This window comes from Cololabis saira, chromosome 9 (genome assembly GCF_033807715.1).
Source record: "Cololabis saira isolate AMF1-May2022 chromosome 9, fColSai1.1, whole genome shotgun sequence".
Taxonomy (NCBI): Eukaryota; Metazoa; Chordata; class Actinopteri; order Beloniformes; family Belonidae; genus Cololabis; species Cololabis saira.
In genome coordinates, this window is record NC_084595.1 from 35,594,765 (window position 1) to 35,616,501 (window position 21,737).

At 41.0% G+C, this 21,737-nt stretch overlaps 1 protein-coding gene across 1 annotated transcript in view; it reads right to left on the minus strand.

Moving 5' to 3' along the window:
- fbxl17 (F-box and leucine-rich repeat protein 17) overlaps positions 1 to 21,737 on the minus strand; it is a 246,110-nt gene that overhangs the window by 135,307 nt on the left and 89,066 nt on the right. The window contains exon 8 of the mRNA XM_061730041.1: positions 17,439 to 17,569. Coding sequence (XP_061586025.1) covers positions 17,439 to 17,569 — 131 coding nt within the window. The remainder of the gene's footprint in view (positions 1 to 17,438; positions 17,570 to 21,737) is intronic.

A 21,737-nucleotide genomic window follows, 5' to 3' on the forward strand; every position in this document is an offset into this window, starting at 1 on the left:
TTAAAGGACTATTCCAACTGTGTTTTTTCATTTTATTAAGATTTGTCTTCTCTGGCAAAAAAAAAAACTGGCTGGTCATTTGATGGTGTGCCTATTTATAGGAATTTAACTGTGTGCGCTAGAGTTATAGACGAGGAGCAGTTCTTTCTACTTTTGGATTTACTGTATGCGTATATTTATGAAAGTGTGCACATTTCAGCAAACGCTTAAATTGTTTTTCCCATTTGGCTAACCAGAGTGAGCATGGGACACAAACCTCATACCACAAGGTCATCGACACCACACTATTCATATTTTTACTCTCTCTGGGACATGGTAAGCTCTCGCAACCCCTTTTCCCCCGCCACATCCCTTTTTTACTGCTTCGCTCCAGACAGAATTTCCGTAATCATCTGAATCTGCTGCCAATTGATTTCCCACCAGAGTTCATAATCTTATTGAAGATTTTGGGGATCAGAAAGGGAGATACTCTCAATATACACATATTACCATATCGTTGTGCCTTCAGACTGAAACTCTCACTCGCAGTATATATGCACACATTGGTTAGGCTCAAGAGACGTCTAGTAATAGCGTTTGGCTTCAGGGAGCTCTAACAGGACCTCGGAGCTGAGGTGGCTTTAGATTATGTACCGAAGACAAAAGTAAGAATTACAGGATGGATGGAACAAGGAGAGGAGAAATCAATGGAGAAAAGGAAATGTGGATCCAATATACAGAGGAGGGGGAAAGAGGACAGAGAAGAAAACAAGGACAAAAAAAATAAATAACTAAAAACAGAAGTCAGTAGGTGAGAATGTATGAGCCAGAGCAAATAGTTATTACCAATCTCTAAAGGGTGGCAGCGTGGGCTGAATAGACTAAGACTTGAAACCCAATGTTACTAACGGTGATATGGAACTGCCTTGCAGCCCTGCAATCTGACAAAGGCTTAGTAGTTAATAGAAGCGGACCGCCAACAGTAAAAAGAAAACACACACACACACACACTTCAGCATGCTGTAAGAGACAACCATCAGATAAGCCCAAACCCTCCTCGACTCCAACAAGGTAAATGTTTATAAGTCAAAGATGTCTTTCGCTCACAGATTGTCAGAAGTCATCTTTGGATGCGAGAGCCTGAATTCAGATGTAAACAATAAAACTGCAGAATACTAATTTATAGTGCAGGGCAACTGTGCTATTTGTGAATATGACTTTCCTCAGCTTGAAGCAGTGGATCCAAAATCCTAAAAGAAACAAGAAAATGAATATATTTTTTGTCCGTCTACAGGAGACTAAAAAACTTTCTGCTGCCAGGGTGTCATTTTAGCATTATACTTGATGTTGTGACTCAATAAAATAAAGTTAAATAAAATAAAATATTCTGTATTTGGGCTCCTGTTAACCTAAATGATAACACAGGCGTTGCACTTGTAGTGTACGCATCTCTTCTACGACCTCAGTAGGCATTTCAGATCAAATCCCTAAAAACAGGAAAATAAATTCCAACATAAACACACATTTAGTCAGGAATGTGCGGAGGCGAACACAGCACACACGCAGTGCACTTGCGGGTTATGCACTCGGTGACAGAGCAAGATATTTCCAATTCCCAAATGAACCAAATTAGAAATGTTAAAGTTTGAGTTTTTATGGGAAAGGCAGCTTTCCGTAGGTCCTGAATTTGGAGAGCGGGGGCTCTTTCAGCATCGAGTTGCTGTGCCTGATCATTAAATCTGAAGTTCAAAAGTTGACAGCTTGATCAAAAGAGGCAGGCCATATGTCACAGCTTTGGCAGATTAGTTGTTGACTGGAATTAGGAGGAGATGAGTTTGAGTGCGTTTTTGCATTCATGTGGGTCTTTGGATTGGTGAGGTCATGTAATGACTTTCATTGATATGTGCACATTTACAAATGTTCAACAGCATGTCTTAATGAATGTGGATCAGACCACAATATGGTTCTAGTTGCAGCACCTCTTCATTAGACCGAACCCATTAACCGTTTAACTACGCAGGTTACATGTAAGAGACTAACGAGAATGTAAATGAGATCTGAGACAGAAATTGAATGTGCAACAGAGTTTTTGGTCTCTGACTGATCTGTTGCAGAGTCACTCTCTCATCATCTCTTCTGCTGTCAGTTTAGTTGCCTCTGCCATGATCTGAGTTGCAGGTCTGTGGGCTAGTTCCACTCATGCTGATGTGTGGTACAGTGCTATACTGCAATATGTAGTGCTCTCAAGTGATGACTGGGATGGGAGTCTGAAGTTACTTTGGCTGATTTTTGCACATACAAGGGATGGGCGCTCACACGATATATTAACGTTCACAAAATTCCTTTGTTTGCTATAAACTGGCACAATCGTCTTGGCGCTTGTTTCAGATGTTTTGCAGCACAGGAAGTACTGTAGCATCTTCTGATCTTTGCCGTTGGTGAAGGTGAAAATGTGCCAATACTGCAGATGGTCTATTTACTCCATAGTTACAAGGAAATGATGCTCGCTAAAGACCTCCTAACATCAAAGTGATTTGATCCATTATCTTTTTAATGCCTGTAGGATAAAGATTGAAACACTTTAACCATTATCTCTTTTTTAACGTTATTTAAGACCTACATCGTAGTTGTGCAACCATGACGAGTAACGTTAGGTCTTAAACTTTTGGGCCTCTAAGAGCACTGCATATTGCGGTGCAATTATGGGTCAAGACGACAAAACCTCCATCACAATGTGCCACAGTAATAGGCATTCAACAATATGTCACATGTCACACGTGTGGCTGTGATTTCTCAGTTCACAATGTTTTGTTATTTTTATCTTAAAGCGACACTACGTAACTTTTCCACCTTAATATCATATTTCCAGAGTCATTGTGATGGTACATCAACTTCCAACAGGTTTAATGACACCTCTGTCATGGTCTGAGGGGTCTGTATCACCTTCACTGGCACTATGTAACTTTGAGGAGCATGGTAGGAACCCTGCCACGCTAAAAAACTACACATTTTTACGGCTTTGACTGCTTTACGGCATACGTCACTTCCCCCTCCTTCCCGATTCGTAGTCGAGACGAAAATGGGCGGGGCTTGGAGCGCAGAGCTCAGGAGAAGCTGGTAACCCGTTGCTGTGTTGTGGCTGCAGCAGCTCCACACAACAGACGTGGGGAAAAGATCAATAATGGTTTAACTTTTCACCGCTTTCCTGCTCGGAGGCAGAACCACGGAGGCCGGCCAATTATCTGAGATAACAAATTAAAAGAGTAAAAGAGTCGTCGGCTCGGTTGGATTGCAGCTGTAACGAGTCCGACCAAACATAACGTTCCTCAGTAAACAAACAAACACGCACACAGACGGGCGTCGGATCAAAACACGGGTTTATTAAACCACAAACAAACACTCACAGACCGGGGTCGGATCATTCAAACAGGTTTTATTCCCCACTTCTCCAGCTAAACGCAGTTGTTGGCCAGCTCTCTGCGGTGCGATTAATTTTGTTGAGGAAAAAATATTAACTATTTGATTTGTAGCTGCAGAGGAAAAAAATAATCTCACGAGGAAAAAATAAATATTGCTCACGCCTCGGAGCCTCTTCAAAGCAGTCAAAAAAAAAAGAAAAGAAAAGTAAGAGTAATACAAAACATGTACTGTATGTTGTACTGTTATACTAATTTATTGAAATACATGGCGAGTCAAACATTTACCAAAGCAGCTGCCAAACACTCCTAAACAAGGTAGTAAGACGTGGGTTGTGCAGAACTTTAGTAGGGATTTCATATGGATCCAGACCATTAATAATCATTATTTTCTCCATATACCGCTCCCTGGCTTCCTTGTTTAAGGTATCCCGGTAAATTCCAGTTCCTTTCCAGCAGTTTAACATCTTTTTTTTTTGCGTTCCGTCTGTTCACTTGGTGAAACAGAAAAGCATCCCGTCTTCTCTCAAAACAAATGCAGCGACGGGACAGGAGTTTTCCGGCAGTACGCGCTGGTGCTCATGGGAAACGTAGTGTTCTTTCTGGTAAAACACTACCGCTTTTGTCCAAAAGATGCTGCCAAACTCAGAAAAGCTGAAAGTTACGTTGTGCTGCTTTAAATAACAGCTGTATTATAGTTAACAAAGCTGAACAGTGTTAACTAAGTGAAATTGCTTTGCCTGGCTGATGCAACCCAAGCAGATCCTCCAGTCTGCAGTTTTGCTCATAACCAAAATAGTTGCAACTAAGCATCTGGTCGAGGCAGGCTTGCCAAAGGGTACACATAAGCACACACGCATCAAAACAAAGGAGGAATAACAATTAGCACACCGTTTGTCCCCAGGAGCTTCTGATATACACCAGGTGAGCAAGAAAAGCAGGAAATTATTCCAATTTTACTTTGTTATCCAGGTCCCATAACAGAGCAGTGTTTAAGCTACAACTCAGAAATAGCAAATCAGCCACGTAGCAGAAAGCCCTGCCCCCGGAGATTGTGACACGCGCTAATATCTCAGATACACAGTCCCCTTCATCCATTTAGTATGCTGTGATACCAACAATTTCTTTTCTTCTTCTTTGAATTAAAAAAAAAGAAAAAAAAGTGCCCCTTCTCTGTTTCTCCGACACTCAAAACCCAGAGTAATTTTCTTAATCTAGGCCCGATTCGGAACATTTGCATAAAAATGTTCACTTTTGAGACTCCCCTTACAGAATACGACTCTAATACGCAATTACTCTCTTCAATAGCGGTGGCTAATTACAGAGGTGTCAGACAAACAGGTAGCAGAGCAGAGGGGGGCCTCCAACACAATGGCGGAGGTGCTAGTCCGTCACATGGGACGCAGCGGCTCAATGGAAGGCAGTAAATTCATTTAGGCTGGCTTCATTAAACCTTGCTCCATGAGGCCCTCTATCATGCTCTTCCCTTTGCTCTCCTTGCTCTCATTTGTGGGGCAACGGATGTGCTGTGGGTAAGAAGTAGGCGATCACACAAATCAGCGAGGTGCCGAGGGAACCGAGGAACGCTGTGGGGAGGAAAAGAAGTGAGGAGCAGCAAGTGTACCAATAAAACAACGCAGCTATACAGGAAAAGAACGGAGCAGTAAAATAAAAAATGCTTATGGGATGGAGCAAGGGCATGAGGACATGTGCTCCTTTGATGATAAAGAAATACGGCATAAAGGGATGAGCATATAAAACAATTATTATGAATATGGCTTTTGTTTTATTCATCTGACCCAGTCTCCCAGAAGCCCCAGAGAAAAGAGAGAGACAGAGAAAATTACAGCTTTGGTCCTCAAACGGAGGCCAAATGCCAGGTCTCCAGCATGGTGAAACAAGGACAGTGGAGCCCCATGCTCTCTTTACCATTTAGATTATACTGGCAGCTTTCTGACCCCGCAGCATGGACGACCATAATAAGCCAAAGTCCCTGCTGTGCACCACCTGTAAGCCAAACATACTCACAAAAACCTCAACTTGTGAACAGAAGACCCGACCCAAAGTTTCCACGAGCTCAAGACCGATTCCACTTGGTCAAAAGGGGGAATTGCTCGCACAATATTATCTTTCCACATCTCCGTAACTTTGTCACATTCAATTTAATATCACATTTGCACCATTTTGTGCCCAATTTAACAGAGCATTTGGAGGGTTGCACAATTAAATATACATCGGGAGAAGCAAAAGCGGCTCAAGGAAGGGAAAGAAATCACCCCGCTGAAGGTAATTTGGGAAGTGTGAGACTTAAGTGAAAGACTTCTGCTCTTTCCCTCGAGGAAACGTGTGAGAGGTTTCACCAGCCTCAGTCCAATGCTCAGATTTCCGGCCGACGGAGCACTTCGACATTTCCGTGCCATTACATTATGTACATGCTGATTATGAGTGACTCGCATCACTTAAATGATCCACACATCCAGTTTCTGAATGAACACACACAGCACTATGGGGAGATGAAGCCGAGATGCTCACAGAGAGGCTGACATAAAACCTAACAGCCAAACGTGACTGAGCTCACGCTCACAGCGAGAACCTCCCCAGTGTTTACACAAATATGTCAAAAGAGATAAAAGCATTCATGTGTACAAACAGGACTTCCACGCCAGGTAGCTGTAATGTAACCCTCACAATGAAATACCATCATATCCTAGAAACTTGACAAAAATCCAAAGATGTAGATAAAAATACGATAAAAGGGAAAATGGAATGAGGGAAGAGAGGCAACCCTCTGCTGGAAGATACTCAATTAGCATACACTTTGCATTACTGCGCGGAATTAAGTGCCATGTTTTAAATCATGTGTACTTTTCCATTTTATCTGTTCTCCTTGACTGCTGAAAGGCGACAGCATTCATTTCCTCAGCCTGGCTTCAAGATGGTAAACCTTCAGAAGGTTAAAACAAAAACAAAAGTACATCGAGAAATATGCATTTGGTGAAACTGGAAGCAATAATTTTCTTGTCATGGGTCAACAATTTTGTTAAAATGGATTTTAGCTCAACATCAGTGTCAAGCTCATGACTCATTTTATGAGATAATAGCACTTCGAGGGTTGCGTCTAATGTGGTTCTGCAGATGCGAGATGCAGGGTTTACCATGTAAGGATTACATTTGGATGTTCTGCAATGTAATTTCAACGCTTCAGTGGTAAATGTTGTTTAGGATATAATGCCATACAGTGATCTGGCAATCTGACGTGATGCTCCAAAGAAACCGATGTTGTCAGAGCCTGAGTGTGTGTTGTATAGCAAAGCGTTGCCTGACCTATACTGAGACTGAAAAGTTGTTGGTCTTTTTTCTGTATTAAGATCAAATCCTGCAACATACAAATGAAAAAGATGCAATTTTTACTGTAGCCACTGAGAAGCATGATCAAAGTCAAAGATTACTCACAGCCTCTTAAAGTCTGTAGCTGTTTGTCCCCAACAGTCTATCACAAATTAAATCTCATGCCTTCCAGAAATAAGAGCACTCCAATCACACTAAAGACCCCGGAGCAGCAGAAAGACGCGGCATCATCTCAGGAGGTCAGGCTCAAGCCCCTAACATTTTTTACTGTTTTCCTATCACAAGTTTGAGTCAGTCAACGGTTCGACTTCCCCGAGCGAAGACGGCGGTGCCGCGCGCTCTGGATCCGTGCCTGAACACAACAGCAGCTCTCACGCTGCCGTAGCCTCAAGCTGCTTGCTTTCATTGTGTCTCTGTGCCGCGCCGCAAATGTTTCTCCATCACTGATACTTATCAAGGCACCGGAGTTTGACGCTGCCATTACTCAAAATTAATAACCACGGCAGCATGTTTATCATAGCGCACTTTCACAAGCAACCTGCCAGAAATAATCGACCCCGAGTGTTTGCGCGCGTGACAGGAAGAGAGAAGGAGAGAGGGACAGAAGAAGAAACGGAGAGGGTAAATGAAGTGTGAAAAAGAGACAGAGCAAAGGGAGTAAAATTTGAGATGAAAGGCGTAATTGAGAGAGAAATTAAGAGAAAATATGCTACATGCATACGAGTGCATCTGCCGTGCCTAATCACTCCATCTATATTACACTTCAATGCTTTTCTGTGCACCTTTTCTTCCGATCGTGTCTGACAATGGGCCAACACTAGTCCTCCCTGTGTATTCACTCAGCTAAGCAGGATGCTGATATCCACCGGCAGCCAGTCGGCTCCAACATGGAAGACTTGCAGAGGAGGAAAAAAGAAAACTTCTGGTTTAAATTTATAAATCATGCAGGTATGGAGCAGAGTCCGGAGTTGCAGTATAATTGGACTGCAAAAAACAAAAAGTGACACAAACAAGGGAGGGTTTCTCAACACTTTCTTTCAAATCTGGACGGACAGGTGGTACAGAAGCGAGACAACAACAAATATCTAAGTGAGGTTATGCTGACATTTTCCATGGCATTTAAAGAAAAATCGAAAGAAACTGAAACAGAGGAAGTAAGCTAAAAAAAAACAACATAAAAATCAGTTGTCTTGAGAAAACGTCTGAGACGTAATAGGCTGATACTTTAAAATTGCATGCAGACACTTCAAATGGTCTCAAATCTTAAGGATTTGCTCACTTTCCCACAGTCCCACTGCTTTCTTTAACAGAGATGGACCTTTATGGGCAGCTAGTGAGGTCAGCCGGAGGAACGGTACTTCACAGAAACCACAAAGGTTTGTCATTCTACTTCTTCAGCAGCAAGGCTCAGTTGGGCCACAGAGACCCCTATTTATATCAAGAGAAAGAAAAAAGACAAAAAAAAAATGCTGAGAAGATGTGGAAAAATCCAAACAAAACAATGCAATGGCTGGGAAATTATTTAAACCTTATGCTTGATGATGCACAAAAGTAAAAAGACAGCATGCCAACTGTTGGAAGTGAGGCAGTTCATCATGTGATTGCGTGCACTCTGGTAGATAAAGTTCAGCACAGTTGATATAATAAAAACAAAAGTCTGTCACTGTCCAGCAATAAAGAGTCCAGATGGAAACTCCACAGACAAATCAACAATCGTAAAGCATTTATATAAGAAAAAAAAAAGAGCTCTCCAAAGGAGCATATATGTTCCACACTTGGAAACGTTTGCAATGCCAAAGATCACAAGAATAGAACCTGTGATGCAACAGTGTCATTTAAGATGTAACCTTTGTACAATTGTGTTGAGAGCTGAACAAGATGTTCAGCTAAAACAAACAGTTGGTGGCAGAACACACAACTCCTCAAGCTTTTTGCAAAGACTCTTATGCACGCATCTTTTCTGCACCTCTCATCAAGATTACGCTTTGTTGCCGGTACGTTTAGTTTAATCTAAAACTACCAGCTCCACCAGTTTCAGACTCACACATCGGTGCATACATGTAAGAATTTGAGAGACACATTAAAACTTTCACAACTTTGACATACAGATTCTGGTCAGCAACAGCAAGCAGAGCGAACAACTGTCATTTGACACACTGTTGATTGTGTACGCATCTGATTTTGGTGTTTCACACCTCTGCAGGCACTGTGAGATCCGCCATCTGGATGCAGCGGAGGCTGCTTGGAATAAGCATCCAAACACCTGTGAACGCTAAAATGTTTTGGAGAGGGTGTGTCTCTTGGAGAGTCTTTCCCCAATTATTTCCTCCTTTTTATTTATTTTTTTGGACTCAACAAAGCCCACGGTAGTGTTTCATCCAGTCCAACCTCTGTGGGAGGGGACAAAGATGTAAAATAGCCAATTTGCGCTCTGATTTGCGAAGCTCATACAGCTAAGTGACGGGGTTATGGAGGAAAATGTTGGCTTCGCATAAAACGCGAATAAGGAAAAATGGATGAATATTGATTTCCCTGTTTCAACGAAATTGGCAGGATGACGGACGTGAATAAAAACGGAGAACGGCGGAAAGAGGGAGAGACTGCCGTGGCTTTTGGGAAATGCTCAACCCCCAACAATACAGACCTCGTAAAATAAATGACTCACTTACTCCATACATCGAATTTCTGCAAAGACTGAAGGCCATCTGACCAGAGTTTGCTCACTAACCCACACACGGACCGACGGAGACAAAGACGCACATAAATCTGCATGTCAACACAAGCCTTGTGTCTAGCAGCAGGATTAATGTGAGCAGAGTAATGACTGACTCTCTACTTTAATCACAACCATTGAAGAGGCTTCGCCACAAACTTTATTGCAACACACTTTCATACACAGAAAGGCCAAAAGCTTTTTGTCACAGAGGATCTCAATTTAATCTCATTCTTCAAATCTCAATGAGGGCGGAAGACAAAGTACGGCATGAAAAAAAAATGTAATTTATAATAAACTCTTTGGCAGGAGGGAGGGAAAATCTTCAGACGGAAATAGTGGTCTGACCCGACTGAAACAAAGACGAAACAGTTACAACGATGTGGAACAGGTAGGCGAGGAAAACTGCTTAACTCTGTCACTGTGCGACTCTGAAAAGTCGGAACTGCCATTTGCTCTGCAATTCCACTTTGATCATGACTCACTTCCCATTTTCAAACGCTGTGACATTTGAAAAACTCAATCCCACTTTGCTCTCCCATCATCGCCGGGAAAGGATACGAACAAAATAACGGTGCCGGTACTGGCCACCCGCAGCAGATCGCATCGTGTCTCCCCGAGAAATGACAGTTACTCAAAAATGGGCATCCCACTGTCACAATCTGCCCATCAGACCACAACAATGGGAAGTCCACGTTTGCCTGTTATTTCTCGCTTTCACACTTTAGGATGCTATTTTCTGCTATTACTTAAAGCGGTGGTTGCAGGCAGACGACACTGTGTTTGTTTTTTTATGGAGGTTTTTTTCTTTTCTTTTTTCTGTAAGATGAAGGAAAAATGGCTGATGTGCTTAACCTCCCAGAGCGCCCTCTCTGTGATAGCCTGTAGTTGGGGCACAAACTGATCCTGGAAATGAGGGGTCATTTCCTCTGCATGTTTACCTGTTCACAGCACACTGTCATCAGTTGGAAACAGATACGAGCTGACCCAGCTGGACCAGCTTGTCCACCGTGCATTAGCTCACAGGGCTGAGTCACTCTGGACTTCTCGCTGTAGGAGTGAGAGTACGTACGTGCGTGTGCATGTGTGTGTGTGTGTGTGTGTGTGTGTGTGTGTGTGTGTGTGTGTGTGATACCTTTCAGACCGACAGTGACTCAGATGAGCCATCAACCTTTTAAACTTTGACGTAAAGAAACTCACTTTCCTTTCTCTCACTCACATTTTTTAGAGCTACACTGACAGTCTTCATGTCGCTGAAAACCTTTGTCTTCTCACCTCAAGATTATTGTGCTTCAGCAGTAAAACGTGCGTTTTCATTTCCATTTAAATTCCTCAAATTGGAACTGTGAATAAAATAAGAAAAATGCACCTCCTGGAAACAAAACAATTTCCTTGAATACCCTTTTTTTTTAATCACAAAAGAGTGTTTTAATCTCAAATGTGGTAGTTTTTCCTAGCAATTTAGAAATCAAACATTTTATAAAATTTCAATGGCAAAACTCTTTTATGCAGCCAGTGGTCGCATAACGTACCAAAAACAGCCACATTGACTTTTCTGTAGAAACCGGCTCCAGTGGGGATGATGTAGTAGGTGCAACATGAGTTAAAGTTTTAAATCCACCACTAAATTGGGGAAATTGCGGCCAGCTCCACATACAAGGGGTTTGACTTGTGACAACTCATGTAGACATTTGTGAAGTGAATTTAGAGAAATTTCGGAAATAAAAACAGAGCCTGCCAAAGTTAACGATGTTCTGAACATCCATCGCCATTATTCATGGGTGGATGAGAGGAGAAAACATGACTTTGCCATAGAGGACCATAAAATATATGATCAGCATACATCAAAAGGCCCATTCCCCAAAACTGCACTTTCTCACACACTCTTTAAGGCATACAGATGTCTCACCTTCAAATAGTGAACAGGGACTCTGCAGAACACTTCTTACCATACAAGATGAGCACAAAAAAATCTGAATCCTCTGAGTGCTTGTGTTTGCAATGCAAACCGCACGGCCATAATCTTTAATAGATTTTACAAAAGTAGTTTAACAGAGACATCTTTTGAGACTGCATGGATCTTACTTGGGCCAAAAGGTCCTTCTCAGAATACAGATAGAGTTAGATACTATTCATGGATTTCCACAACAGGGGTGCAATTGAAAATAAAAGGATCACATTTATTCGACGCAGGCATTAAGAAGCAGACTGAAGACACTGATAAGGATGTTAGCGATCTTCCTACTTTCACTCCTGGACCAGATGTGAGGGGAGAACATAAACTAAGGTCAAGTCTTGCAAGCATGCACAACTATGAGGTACCAAGAATCCAGGGACAAGGAGAAAGGGTTGTTGGTCTCATCAAATAACAGGAGACAAGCTTAAATTCGTCGGTTTCCATCAGGACATACATCAGGAATGTCTGGTATCAAATCTTAAAGGCTGAATTAAGCTTCTGCGTCACACCAACGCAGAGCACACGCCGCAGCCGTGACGCCGTATTGAACCCTTCGGACTTCTCCGTCTCTCCATTTGGGCGCGGTGCAGTACCCCCCGCGACCGCTAGTTAGCGATCTTTTTCTGAATGGTTTATCCGACTTTTTCCAGTCACAGTGAATCAAAGAGATAAGGACAACTATTGTGCAAAAAACCAAAATAAAAAAAATCACACATAAACGAAGATAAGAGCCCTGAAAGTTCACTACTGCTTCAAACCGGAAACCGGAAATGCGTTGCTCCCAAGCGAACCAATCACAGCCCTCTCCGTCTGCGTGTGGTCTGCGTCGCTCGACGCGTAATTACAATTTTCGGGAGGTGCACGTCAGTGACGGCGCAGGTGACAGCGTGTGGTCTGCTTGGACGAAAACCACACGCCATAGGCACGGCGCAGTTTTGACGCAGAACCATATTTCGGCCTTTAGAATTCCAAAACAAGATGAACGTGACCAAACCATATGGTGGATTTCACAATCTCCAGAGTCATTTGCCAATGTCATACCATGAGAGTACATAGAGCAGATGATGTACAGTGAGGTCCGATGGTTGTCCTGGGGGAAAGTGCTTGAGCAGTTCCTGAACCCTCCGCCCTGGCCAGCCAGGGGAGGCATGAACCCCAGTTGGAATAGCTACGGTGAATATGACAGGTAACGTTTCCGACCCACATCACCAGTTACACAAACGCAACGAGCTTATTGCTTCAAGAAGGGAAATGAACGAGAGACATTATGAACACAATCAGAGTATTCCAGATCAAATCTGATCACTTCCCTAGACTGGGAGCTGCCAACACAGAAGACCCATCCCTGCCCAGGCACTCCGGCTACACAGGATTTGTTGATGTCTTGGATGAGCTGAGGGGGGAAATCTCTATCCAGATCTAGTGATGTGAATGAGCTCCAGGAGATTTTCAACTCTATTGAAAACCACTTCCATGTGTCTGCTTCCTCTCTCACTCCAACTGTCACACAGCTCCCTCCTTCTAATTGTGCTGATCTGCAGAGAGAAACGCTGGAATTACAGACCAGCTATACTCTGAGAGCTGAAGGCATCTGCTACTCACTTCTGGAGTTTAACCACACTGAAATCATTTGTATAAATAAAAGAATGTCCTTTGTTGAGAGCACATGAAATGATCAATTAACATTCTCAACCCAGAACACTATCAAGAGGAAGCGCATAAAGACTCGTGCACATCTTGATTACCACGTGAAGTCTACAATATCAAACTATAAATTCAGCATGAAAACAATCTCTCCTGCTCATCTTTTTATTAAAGTAAGCTTAACTGATTTTATATTGGCTGCATTGCATATCATGTCTGTTAAGTTTTATTAAAAATAAGCAGGGTTTAAATGCTTAATAAAATTGGATGGCTTTAGCGGTGTTGCAGTTGAGTTGACTCTCCTTTTGATGTGATTTCGCCACTGTGACTCTCCTGGGGAAAATAAACAAATGTAGTCTTTTACTAGTTTGTGAAAATGCATTAAACAGTATGAATTAACAAGCAAGGAATGAACAACAGATGCAAAATAAGCTTTGGGCCAGGACTGTCAAATTCCAGCTGAGGTTGACTGCAATCAGCTTGTCATTTCCACCAAACATGGGGCAATGCATGGCAGAAGCTTCAAAGAAGCAGGTATTTAATCCACTTAAAAATACGCACCTGATCCATTCATTATTGAAGGACACCGGATCCAGCTGCACAGAGGAAGTGAGCCAGGAAGGAAGTCGGGAATGGGACTGGCATGAAAACATAACGCAGTGTGCACAAACCCCCGACACATATGTTCACATGACTACATCAACATCACTAGTAGCACAACGGCAATCAGAAAGAGTTTTACCATGTAAAGAATTAACAGAATACATAATGATGTGTGAAAAAACAGATCAACTTTCCAAAGTTCAAGGCACAGAGTTTAAGTTTCGTAAATAAGAGCAGCAGTGGAGACGATTCTAAGATCCATAACGATGCCAACGAGGTTCACCATTTACAAACGTGTACAGTAGCATGCAGATGGCAACTAGCAATCAACTGTGCAAAAGCAAAGTTGCAACACTAAGTAATTATATTATATTTAATTTTGTCAAATTGGCATTGCAAAGGGATGGAGAAAAAATAGGGAAAAAAGTATCTAAAAATACACAAATGTAAAGATGTAGATAGTTAACCAAATGGAATATTCTGGAAGGTTAAAATACTTCATGTTGGACAAATGGATAAAAATAGGTTATGAATTGATGACCCTCCTCAATCAGTATGCCGTATTACACTGCAGTGTATGTTCTTGCATGACAACAGAAGGCAGAGGATAAATCATCACTTTTAAGCCACTTAAATCATCACTGAATCAATACTAATTTGCATACATTTGGCATACAGACCCTTTCCAAAAAATAGACTATCCTGGAAGAGTTATTTCATTTCCATAATTGCATTCAAAAAGTTTAACTTTCAAAGATTACAGATGCAGGACCCACAACTTAAATGTGACAATGATTAGGGCAGATTGACATATTGTTTATATAGTACCATATTTTGATTGATTTGATGTGTTCCTAATTTATTTCTTTTTTTTTTCAGCAAAAACTGAGAAGAAAATGGTGATTTCTATTCTAATTTCTATTCTAATTTTTGGAATTCCAGGTTTTTGTGTGTTTTATGAGCTGGAAGCCCAAATTGTGTCAAAATAAAGAAATACATACTTGAAATTGTTTAAATTATGGAGTTATGGAAACTTAACTTTTCTTACTTCTAACTTAACTTTTGGAGGAAATGGTCTGTATGGTAATTTTCTGGGTAGTAATTTACTAACTACCATGCAAGCACATGTTGTACTTGTGCTTGCATGGTAAGATGAAATTTCATATATATTTTCCCCACTGTAAGCATTGAAATTGTGTTACAGTAGCATAGAACTCCAGAAATGACCTCTGCATGTAACGCACAAATGCAAAAGGCAAAATTCAACTTAATTTGCAGCGAATGTGACTGTTTTAACCAGGATTGGTTAAAATCAATTTAGATTTCCTGGTACAGGCAAATTTGAACATTTCCAGTTTATTCTCATCATTTCTCATATAGCACTGTTAATTCCCAAACACAATTCTCTGAATGTTGCAAACCTTTGCAAAACACCAAAGAAAAATCAGAAGAATACGTAGCATTATGTGGCTCAAATATCCTACTGAGCCTCGTTGGTGAGATTATGGAAAAACATCATTCAATCCAGATACATCAACTTAATAGAGAGCCCATAACTGATGACATGCATGCAGTTCGTATGTGCCCTGTTAAATTTTATCACCTCAAAAATACGACCAAAAGGAAGAACCATAACAACCGTCTTAACCCTTAGACCTCAATGAACGCAGCAAGCCCGACTTCAGGAACGGAGGAGACGCAGTAAACGTCACCCTCTGAGAGAAAAGAGGCTAAAAAAAAATCCGTTACAGTTAAAGAAGTATGACATCGTTCGGTTGCAGAAACCTCGGTTTTGATTCAGCTGATGCAAATCCAGAATATTTCTGTCACAAATTTCCCATCTAACCTGAACTTGACAGCCCAAGTTCAGCAGTCAGGCGAGTGAATCTTACCAAATAGTCCATACATGTTTTTGGTGCTCTAACAAATATGTCACTTTGACACACTTTATATATGTGAGCTGCGTACAGCTGGTAAGCAGGTGAAGTAGAAGGAACCAGGCAGTCAAAAGAATAATGTTTCTAGAGTGGTATGTACGCATGTGGGGGAAGGAAACAAAAATACCAACGCGAGAGAGCTCAGCTCCTCAGCTGCTCCTGCTCCAGATAGCGTTCCCAACAGTCTGTTCTTTACTCTAAAAGACACGAGCAGGCATGTACGCTGCCACACAGCCACACGCACACAACAGTTGATCCAGTCTAATCCAGTTGGATACACACGCAGACCCCCTCAGACCCTCGACCGATGGAGTAAATATTATTATGGAATCGATGTGGGGTTGAATCCGTCAAGGCTGAACACGGAACATGCGTGTGTCTGAAAAGTGGAAGAAGCTGATATCAGAACGTGCAGCTGTGAAGATTTCACCAAACTGTTTTTTTTTTTTTTTATTGAAATGAGGTAGGTTGGGGATTATTCTAACCTCCCCGCCAAATACTGGCCATAAACTCAATAATGCAAGAACGATTTCACACATGCGCAGACACTCACACACTGCTCTCCATCAGGCATTGTTGCTACACACCACGCTACATTCAATATTGTGTTCACACTCCTGGGCTGGAGTGGGAGGACGGCCGACGGAGGTGCCTTAGCTGGAAATCAATAGATTAAATAGAAACATATGAATAAAACACAAGCTGATAAATAAAAGAGGAGATCGTTTTTCTCTCTCCGTCATGTGCAGTCCAGACTCTTTTCAACGTAAAAGAAGAAAACGAGTAAAGAAAAAGAGAGGAGGGAAGAGCACAAAGAGCAAAAAAGGCATAAACAAAAGGTGTTATCTCTTCTTTCAAACTTCATTCCTCTCAGGAATCGTTTTTGTGTCAGTTAAAAACACTCTTGAATAAAGAGTGTATTGTTTCCAGTACTTCACATTTGGTTTATTGTTTTTAAACGATATGAAATAGTGAATTTGGGTACAACCTGTTTCATATTGCACATGCCAGGAGTAGATCCTTGGGAAGCTTTCAAAGAAAAGATTGTTTTTTTCATCAATCTCAAATGTGACTATAAATTTATAATCATAGGATTAGAGATGAATGAGAATTAGAAGTAAAAACCTGCTTCTAAAAATAACCCGAAGAAGTTAAAGCAAAGGAAATAATAGTTTCATTTACCAAACAACTTTACTTTAATCATTTCAAGCAATACCAGTCAAAAAGTTGTTTTTTTTAAATCATTATTATTATTTCATTCAAGCCAGTAATAAAAGTTGCATCGGGCCCATGTTTACCTCTATGCTACATCGCATATTTAAACATAAAATAAATAACCATTTGGGAACTAATGACTGCTTGATATGGACTTCAGCCACTGAACTTCTCAGCCAACGCGAGGGTCAGTATCTTTACGGACAAATTAGTCGGCGGGTCGACCGAGAAGTTCGTGATCAAACCAGCTACCTTCCGGCCGAAGGACGACAACTCCCCGATTCCAAAAAAAGATCAATATTGTTATAAAATACTGAAAATGTGGTTTAATATCACCTTTGCTGAAACAAGGTTGTCCGCTTTGATAAGTAAGTAATCTGGATGGCAGGATATGATTTGCATAGACTTGAACACATCTTTCAACACAAGAGTCCTTCACAAGTCCCATGAGCACAAATTTACCCACATACCATAATTCATTTCAAAATACGATCCTGCTGCAAAACCTTTGGTGTCCTGCTCCAACCAAGGTCTTTCCCGCTGACCTGGGTGTGATTATAACGCTGTTGGATGGCGTGCACCAAAACACACAGCATCATATTTTACTCAGAATAAACTCAACTCACCTGTCATTAATACTCCAGTTGAGGCAGAGGTTCAGGGAGCTCAGCTTGCTACATTTCCTCACCACCTCCATCACTGTCTCGTTGTTGAGCTCGGAGATGTGCCGCAGGTCCAGAACAGTCAGGTTACGTAGCTAAAAACAAGAAAAAGAAGGTTAATTTTTAAAAAAAATTATGATTTTTTTTATTTTCTAAAACACACTTTTCAATAACCACAGAAAGGTCCTGCATCCCTGCGGTCTAACGTAACTAAAGGCTTTTCAAGATTGCAGGTGTACAATTCTCTGATCCATAATCATCCTCTCATTGAAGGAAAAGAGGTGGACATACACATAAACATGCTAACACCGATACACACTCAAGGGATGCAAGATAAGAGAGGGATGATATTCAAGCCAGCCGCCAGGGAGGAATCGAGGTAAATGTCATGGCTGAGGCTAAAGAGAAAAACAAGCTTACAGTCGGTGTTAAGATCACTAAGCACTGTTGTTGGCTCCGTAGGCATGACATATACCGACCAGCAGGAAGACACATGAGGGCTACGGATAAGGACAATGGCTCACTGTGAGGAGTAAACTCACATGTAAACACTTTCGCTCAATCCACTGAGAACCATAAACACGCAGGCTGCAAACAAACACGGTGCTGCACTGCACTCAAGATAGCACTAAAAACTTTCTAAATTCATATGTAGCTTGTGTGTTTCTTTTTTTCTTTATTTTTGCAGCATTTCTTTTGGATAACACTGGATACATCTCATCTCTTACAAAGGATATGGTTAGGCATGAAATAAACATGAAATTGATTTTTTTTTTTTTTTTGAAGCATGCCCTCACCTTTACTTTAAAGATATGCATATTTATACTTATAAAATAAACATAAAAAAGCTTGTGTTTGCAAAAGAAGGTTGGAGAATACAGCAAGATTCATATGGGATAGCAAAAATGGAATAATAAAACAAAAGTATCTAATGAAAAGGAAAAACTCCTTAGCTGTCATCACTGATACTTGCACAGGCGAGCAGGTCCATGTGCACATAAAGACACATAAAACCCACAGACAAAGACTCGCAGGCCCCTGTGGCCAGCGCTGGACTGAAGTGTTCAATTATTCATTCGGGAGCAGGCTGATAGGGATGTGCATGCATGTGTGTCTGCGTTTATTACTCATTTTGTAGGGACATAAATATGTTTACACACTCACTTTAAGGCAGCCCGACTCCCCCAAGGGCATTAAAAAGCAAGTTTCTGTAGTTCTTGGTTTAAGATTTGGTTGAGGTTGGATTTAATTGTTAGGGGTTGAGGTTATAGGAGGTTTGCAGGAAATCAATGCGAGTCCAAGGAATGGACCCTGAAGTGTTGGAAACACAAAACAAAGGCGCTGCATTATTCAAATCTGCATGGAGGCTAAAGGACCGGCACCAGAAATATTCATCCAAGAGGCATGCAGTCAAACTCTTTTTCTTTTCTAAATCATATACACACACACACAAATAAACTCGGTTACTCCCTATCACAGCCCCCACCCCCCACCCACTACTCATGATTAATACGCCTGGAGTAAATTTTCAAAGCCTCTGCATCAAAAGTAGTATTTGTTCTCCAAATCTTCAAAACTGCTTATCTCTGCTAAAAAGAATTTCTACTACGGCCAATGGGGAGTATTTCATTGAAATCGAGAACCAATGAGAAATCAGGCCAACCAAAGGGAGTTTTGATAGGCTGAGTGTGTAGCTAGGTTGAAGAAAAAAGAAAAAAAAAAAAGAGGAAAAAAAAAAGCTCAAAATTTAGCAGACTGTCTGCCTGAAAGGGGAGAGACACAGTCACGGCTGAGACTAACTTTGTTAATCCATCTGTGAAAAACCACAGCAGGAAAATAAATTCCACTATTTAGCCGCCATCTGTTAAAGGGGAAAAAAAAGAAAAAAAATCCCCCAAATCCCCGAAATGAAAAGTCATACAAATAGCAACTTCTTAGTCACACTTCCAAAATGTGACAGGCCACAGCGACGAATTTGGTTTTAATAGACCCAATTTATTTAATAATTTTCTCACATAATGTGAGAATAAATACGAAGAAATATATATGGAGAAAGGGGAAGAGGAACCCTGGAACGTTAAAAAAGGGGGAAAGAAGCAGAAAAAAAGTGAAAGGTTTTCTGGAGGATTTTCTCCTGGATGATGTCTGTAACCAGGCAGAGTTCGTCTCGTCTCCTCTGAGTTGGCAGCTATGGCGGGGTAATTATTTATTTTTAAAAGAAAAAAACTGTGAAACCTGCAAAACCCAGCTGCTCTGAGGCTAGACTATCATCAATACCCTGCAAAACAGAAACTACTGCGATAATACGTGCCAACATGTTCACGTGCACATAAATAATCAGAGCAAGGACTTCAACTTCACCTACTGGTTAATTAACTGCAAGTATTACACAGTATAAATACATGTGAAAGAACTTGGGCTTTACTTTTTTTAATCATTTAATAATAGTACTTAATGTCCCTACATATATTTTACTTTTTGGCTATATTTACAATAATAATAGATACAAGATTTTTAAAATGTGAAATATGATTAGTGTATGAAAGATGTTTCTCTGTTAAAAGATTAAACAACTCAACAACGATAAACAAAGCAAAAACAGCTGTTTAAGTAATGCAAATATAATAACTCAATGATAATAATGATCAAATAATTAGACATTGAAATAACTAGATTAACTATACCATAGTGTTATAAATAATAACTACCAATGTTTTAGTATTTTTACTTGAGCAAAATTACTTACATGAAATCAAGTATTTTAATTTAATGAATTGCATTTTTTTACTGAATTGTTTAAATACTTTATTATTACTTTACTATTAAAACAATGAGCAGAAATATGACTGTATAACGAAAAACCAAAGTAGCTGTGTAATAAATATTATTTTGATAAGGTAAATCAATCGAAAAGAATACATTTTTATTTCTAAATTTGCATTAAATAAACTTGAATTCAACAAATATTCATTTTAAAAGCATCATTAATTTTTTATTTTAAATGCTCGGATGCTGAAAATGTAACACAGGATTCATTATGAAATAAATGAGTAAACCAACAAACGCGTTGTCCTTCAGCCAAGCAATCGCTGGGCTGAAAAAATTGAAAAGGTGGATTTGGCACTGCATTACTTCAGGATACGTCACTTTTGGGCACAAGCTGCATGCACCTTTGTGTGACCTGCCTCACTGAGGAGGCTTAACTACCTCTGATATTACAAGAGGCATGAGCTCAACGTCAAGTTGCATGATGCCAAGCGGGAAGTTAAAGTCTGCTGGACCCCATGCAAAGGATATGATGTCACGGCTTAAGGAGCTGGCACAAAATGGCATGAGTTCATGGCCGTAGCCGTCCATCAGCATCAATGTTCATGCTCGCAGGCGGCTGGATGACATTTAAAAAGCACAGACAGAGTGAGCATTGTTTTAACACAAAAAACAAGGAAAAATGTTGGAAAATATGAGCTGCTTTTTATTCCCATTTCTCAATTTAATATTAAGAGTTTAGTCACTGAAAAGAAAAGCATGAATACAGAGTCATAAAAAGAAATGAAAAACAAAACGGATATTTAGTAAAATGAACAGCTCAAATTATTTCACGGACAATAGCTGAGCGGCGGGTTGAAATGCTTCAAAGCAAGCGGGCAGAAGTTTAGCCGGCCGCTTTGAAGGTCACTCAAAGTTCTGAGCAAGAAGTCAAAGTCCCAAAGTGTCTTTGAGGTGTTTGCTCGGTTGTCCGTATGTGTTGAGAGGCAGCGCGAGACGGGACGAGATGGGAGCAAAGAGGAGGGATGACGGCAGAGGTGTCACAAGGTGATACGAGTGTGCACTCATGCGTGGACGCTCAACACCCCCCACCTCAAAGAAAATATTGAAGCATCTCAGACGGCTCAGACAGACAGGAGAAAGGAGTCAGGACAATACCGCCCTGACCGGCCTAAAACCCTGCACGCCCCGCCCCTCCAGACACACACACAAGCTCGCACATTAAAACCAACCAACGCCTGAGCAGACAGAGTCGTGTGAACATCTGAAACAAAACTGGGGAACGAAATGGAAAGACAATGGATCTGATGTTGCTAATAAACTGTCAATACCAGTCACGGACCGGTGAGCTGATCCCTGTGAGAGTGTGTGCGTGTACGACTAACTCCACTCTTTATCTCTCTCGTGCCCATCTACTGTCTGTCTGTCTGTCTGTCTGTCTATCACTTCTTTCCCCCTGTTCTCTCTTTGTGTTTCTCTCTTCCAGTCGCTAATCCT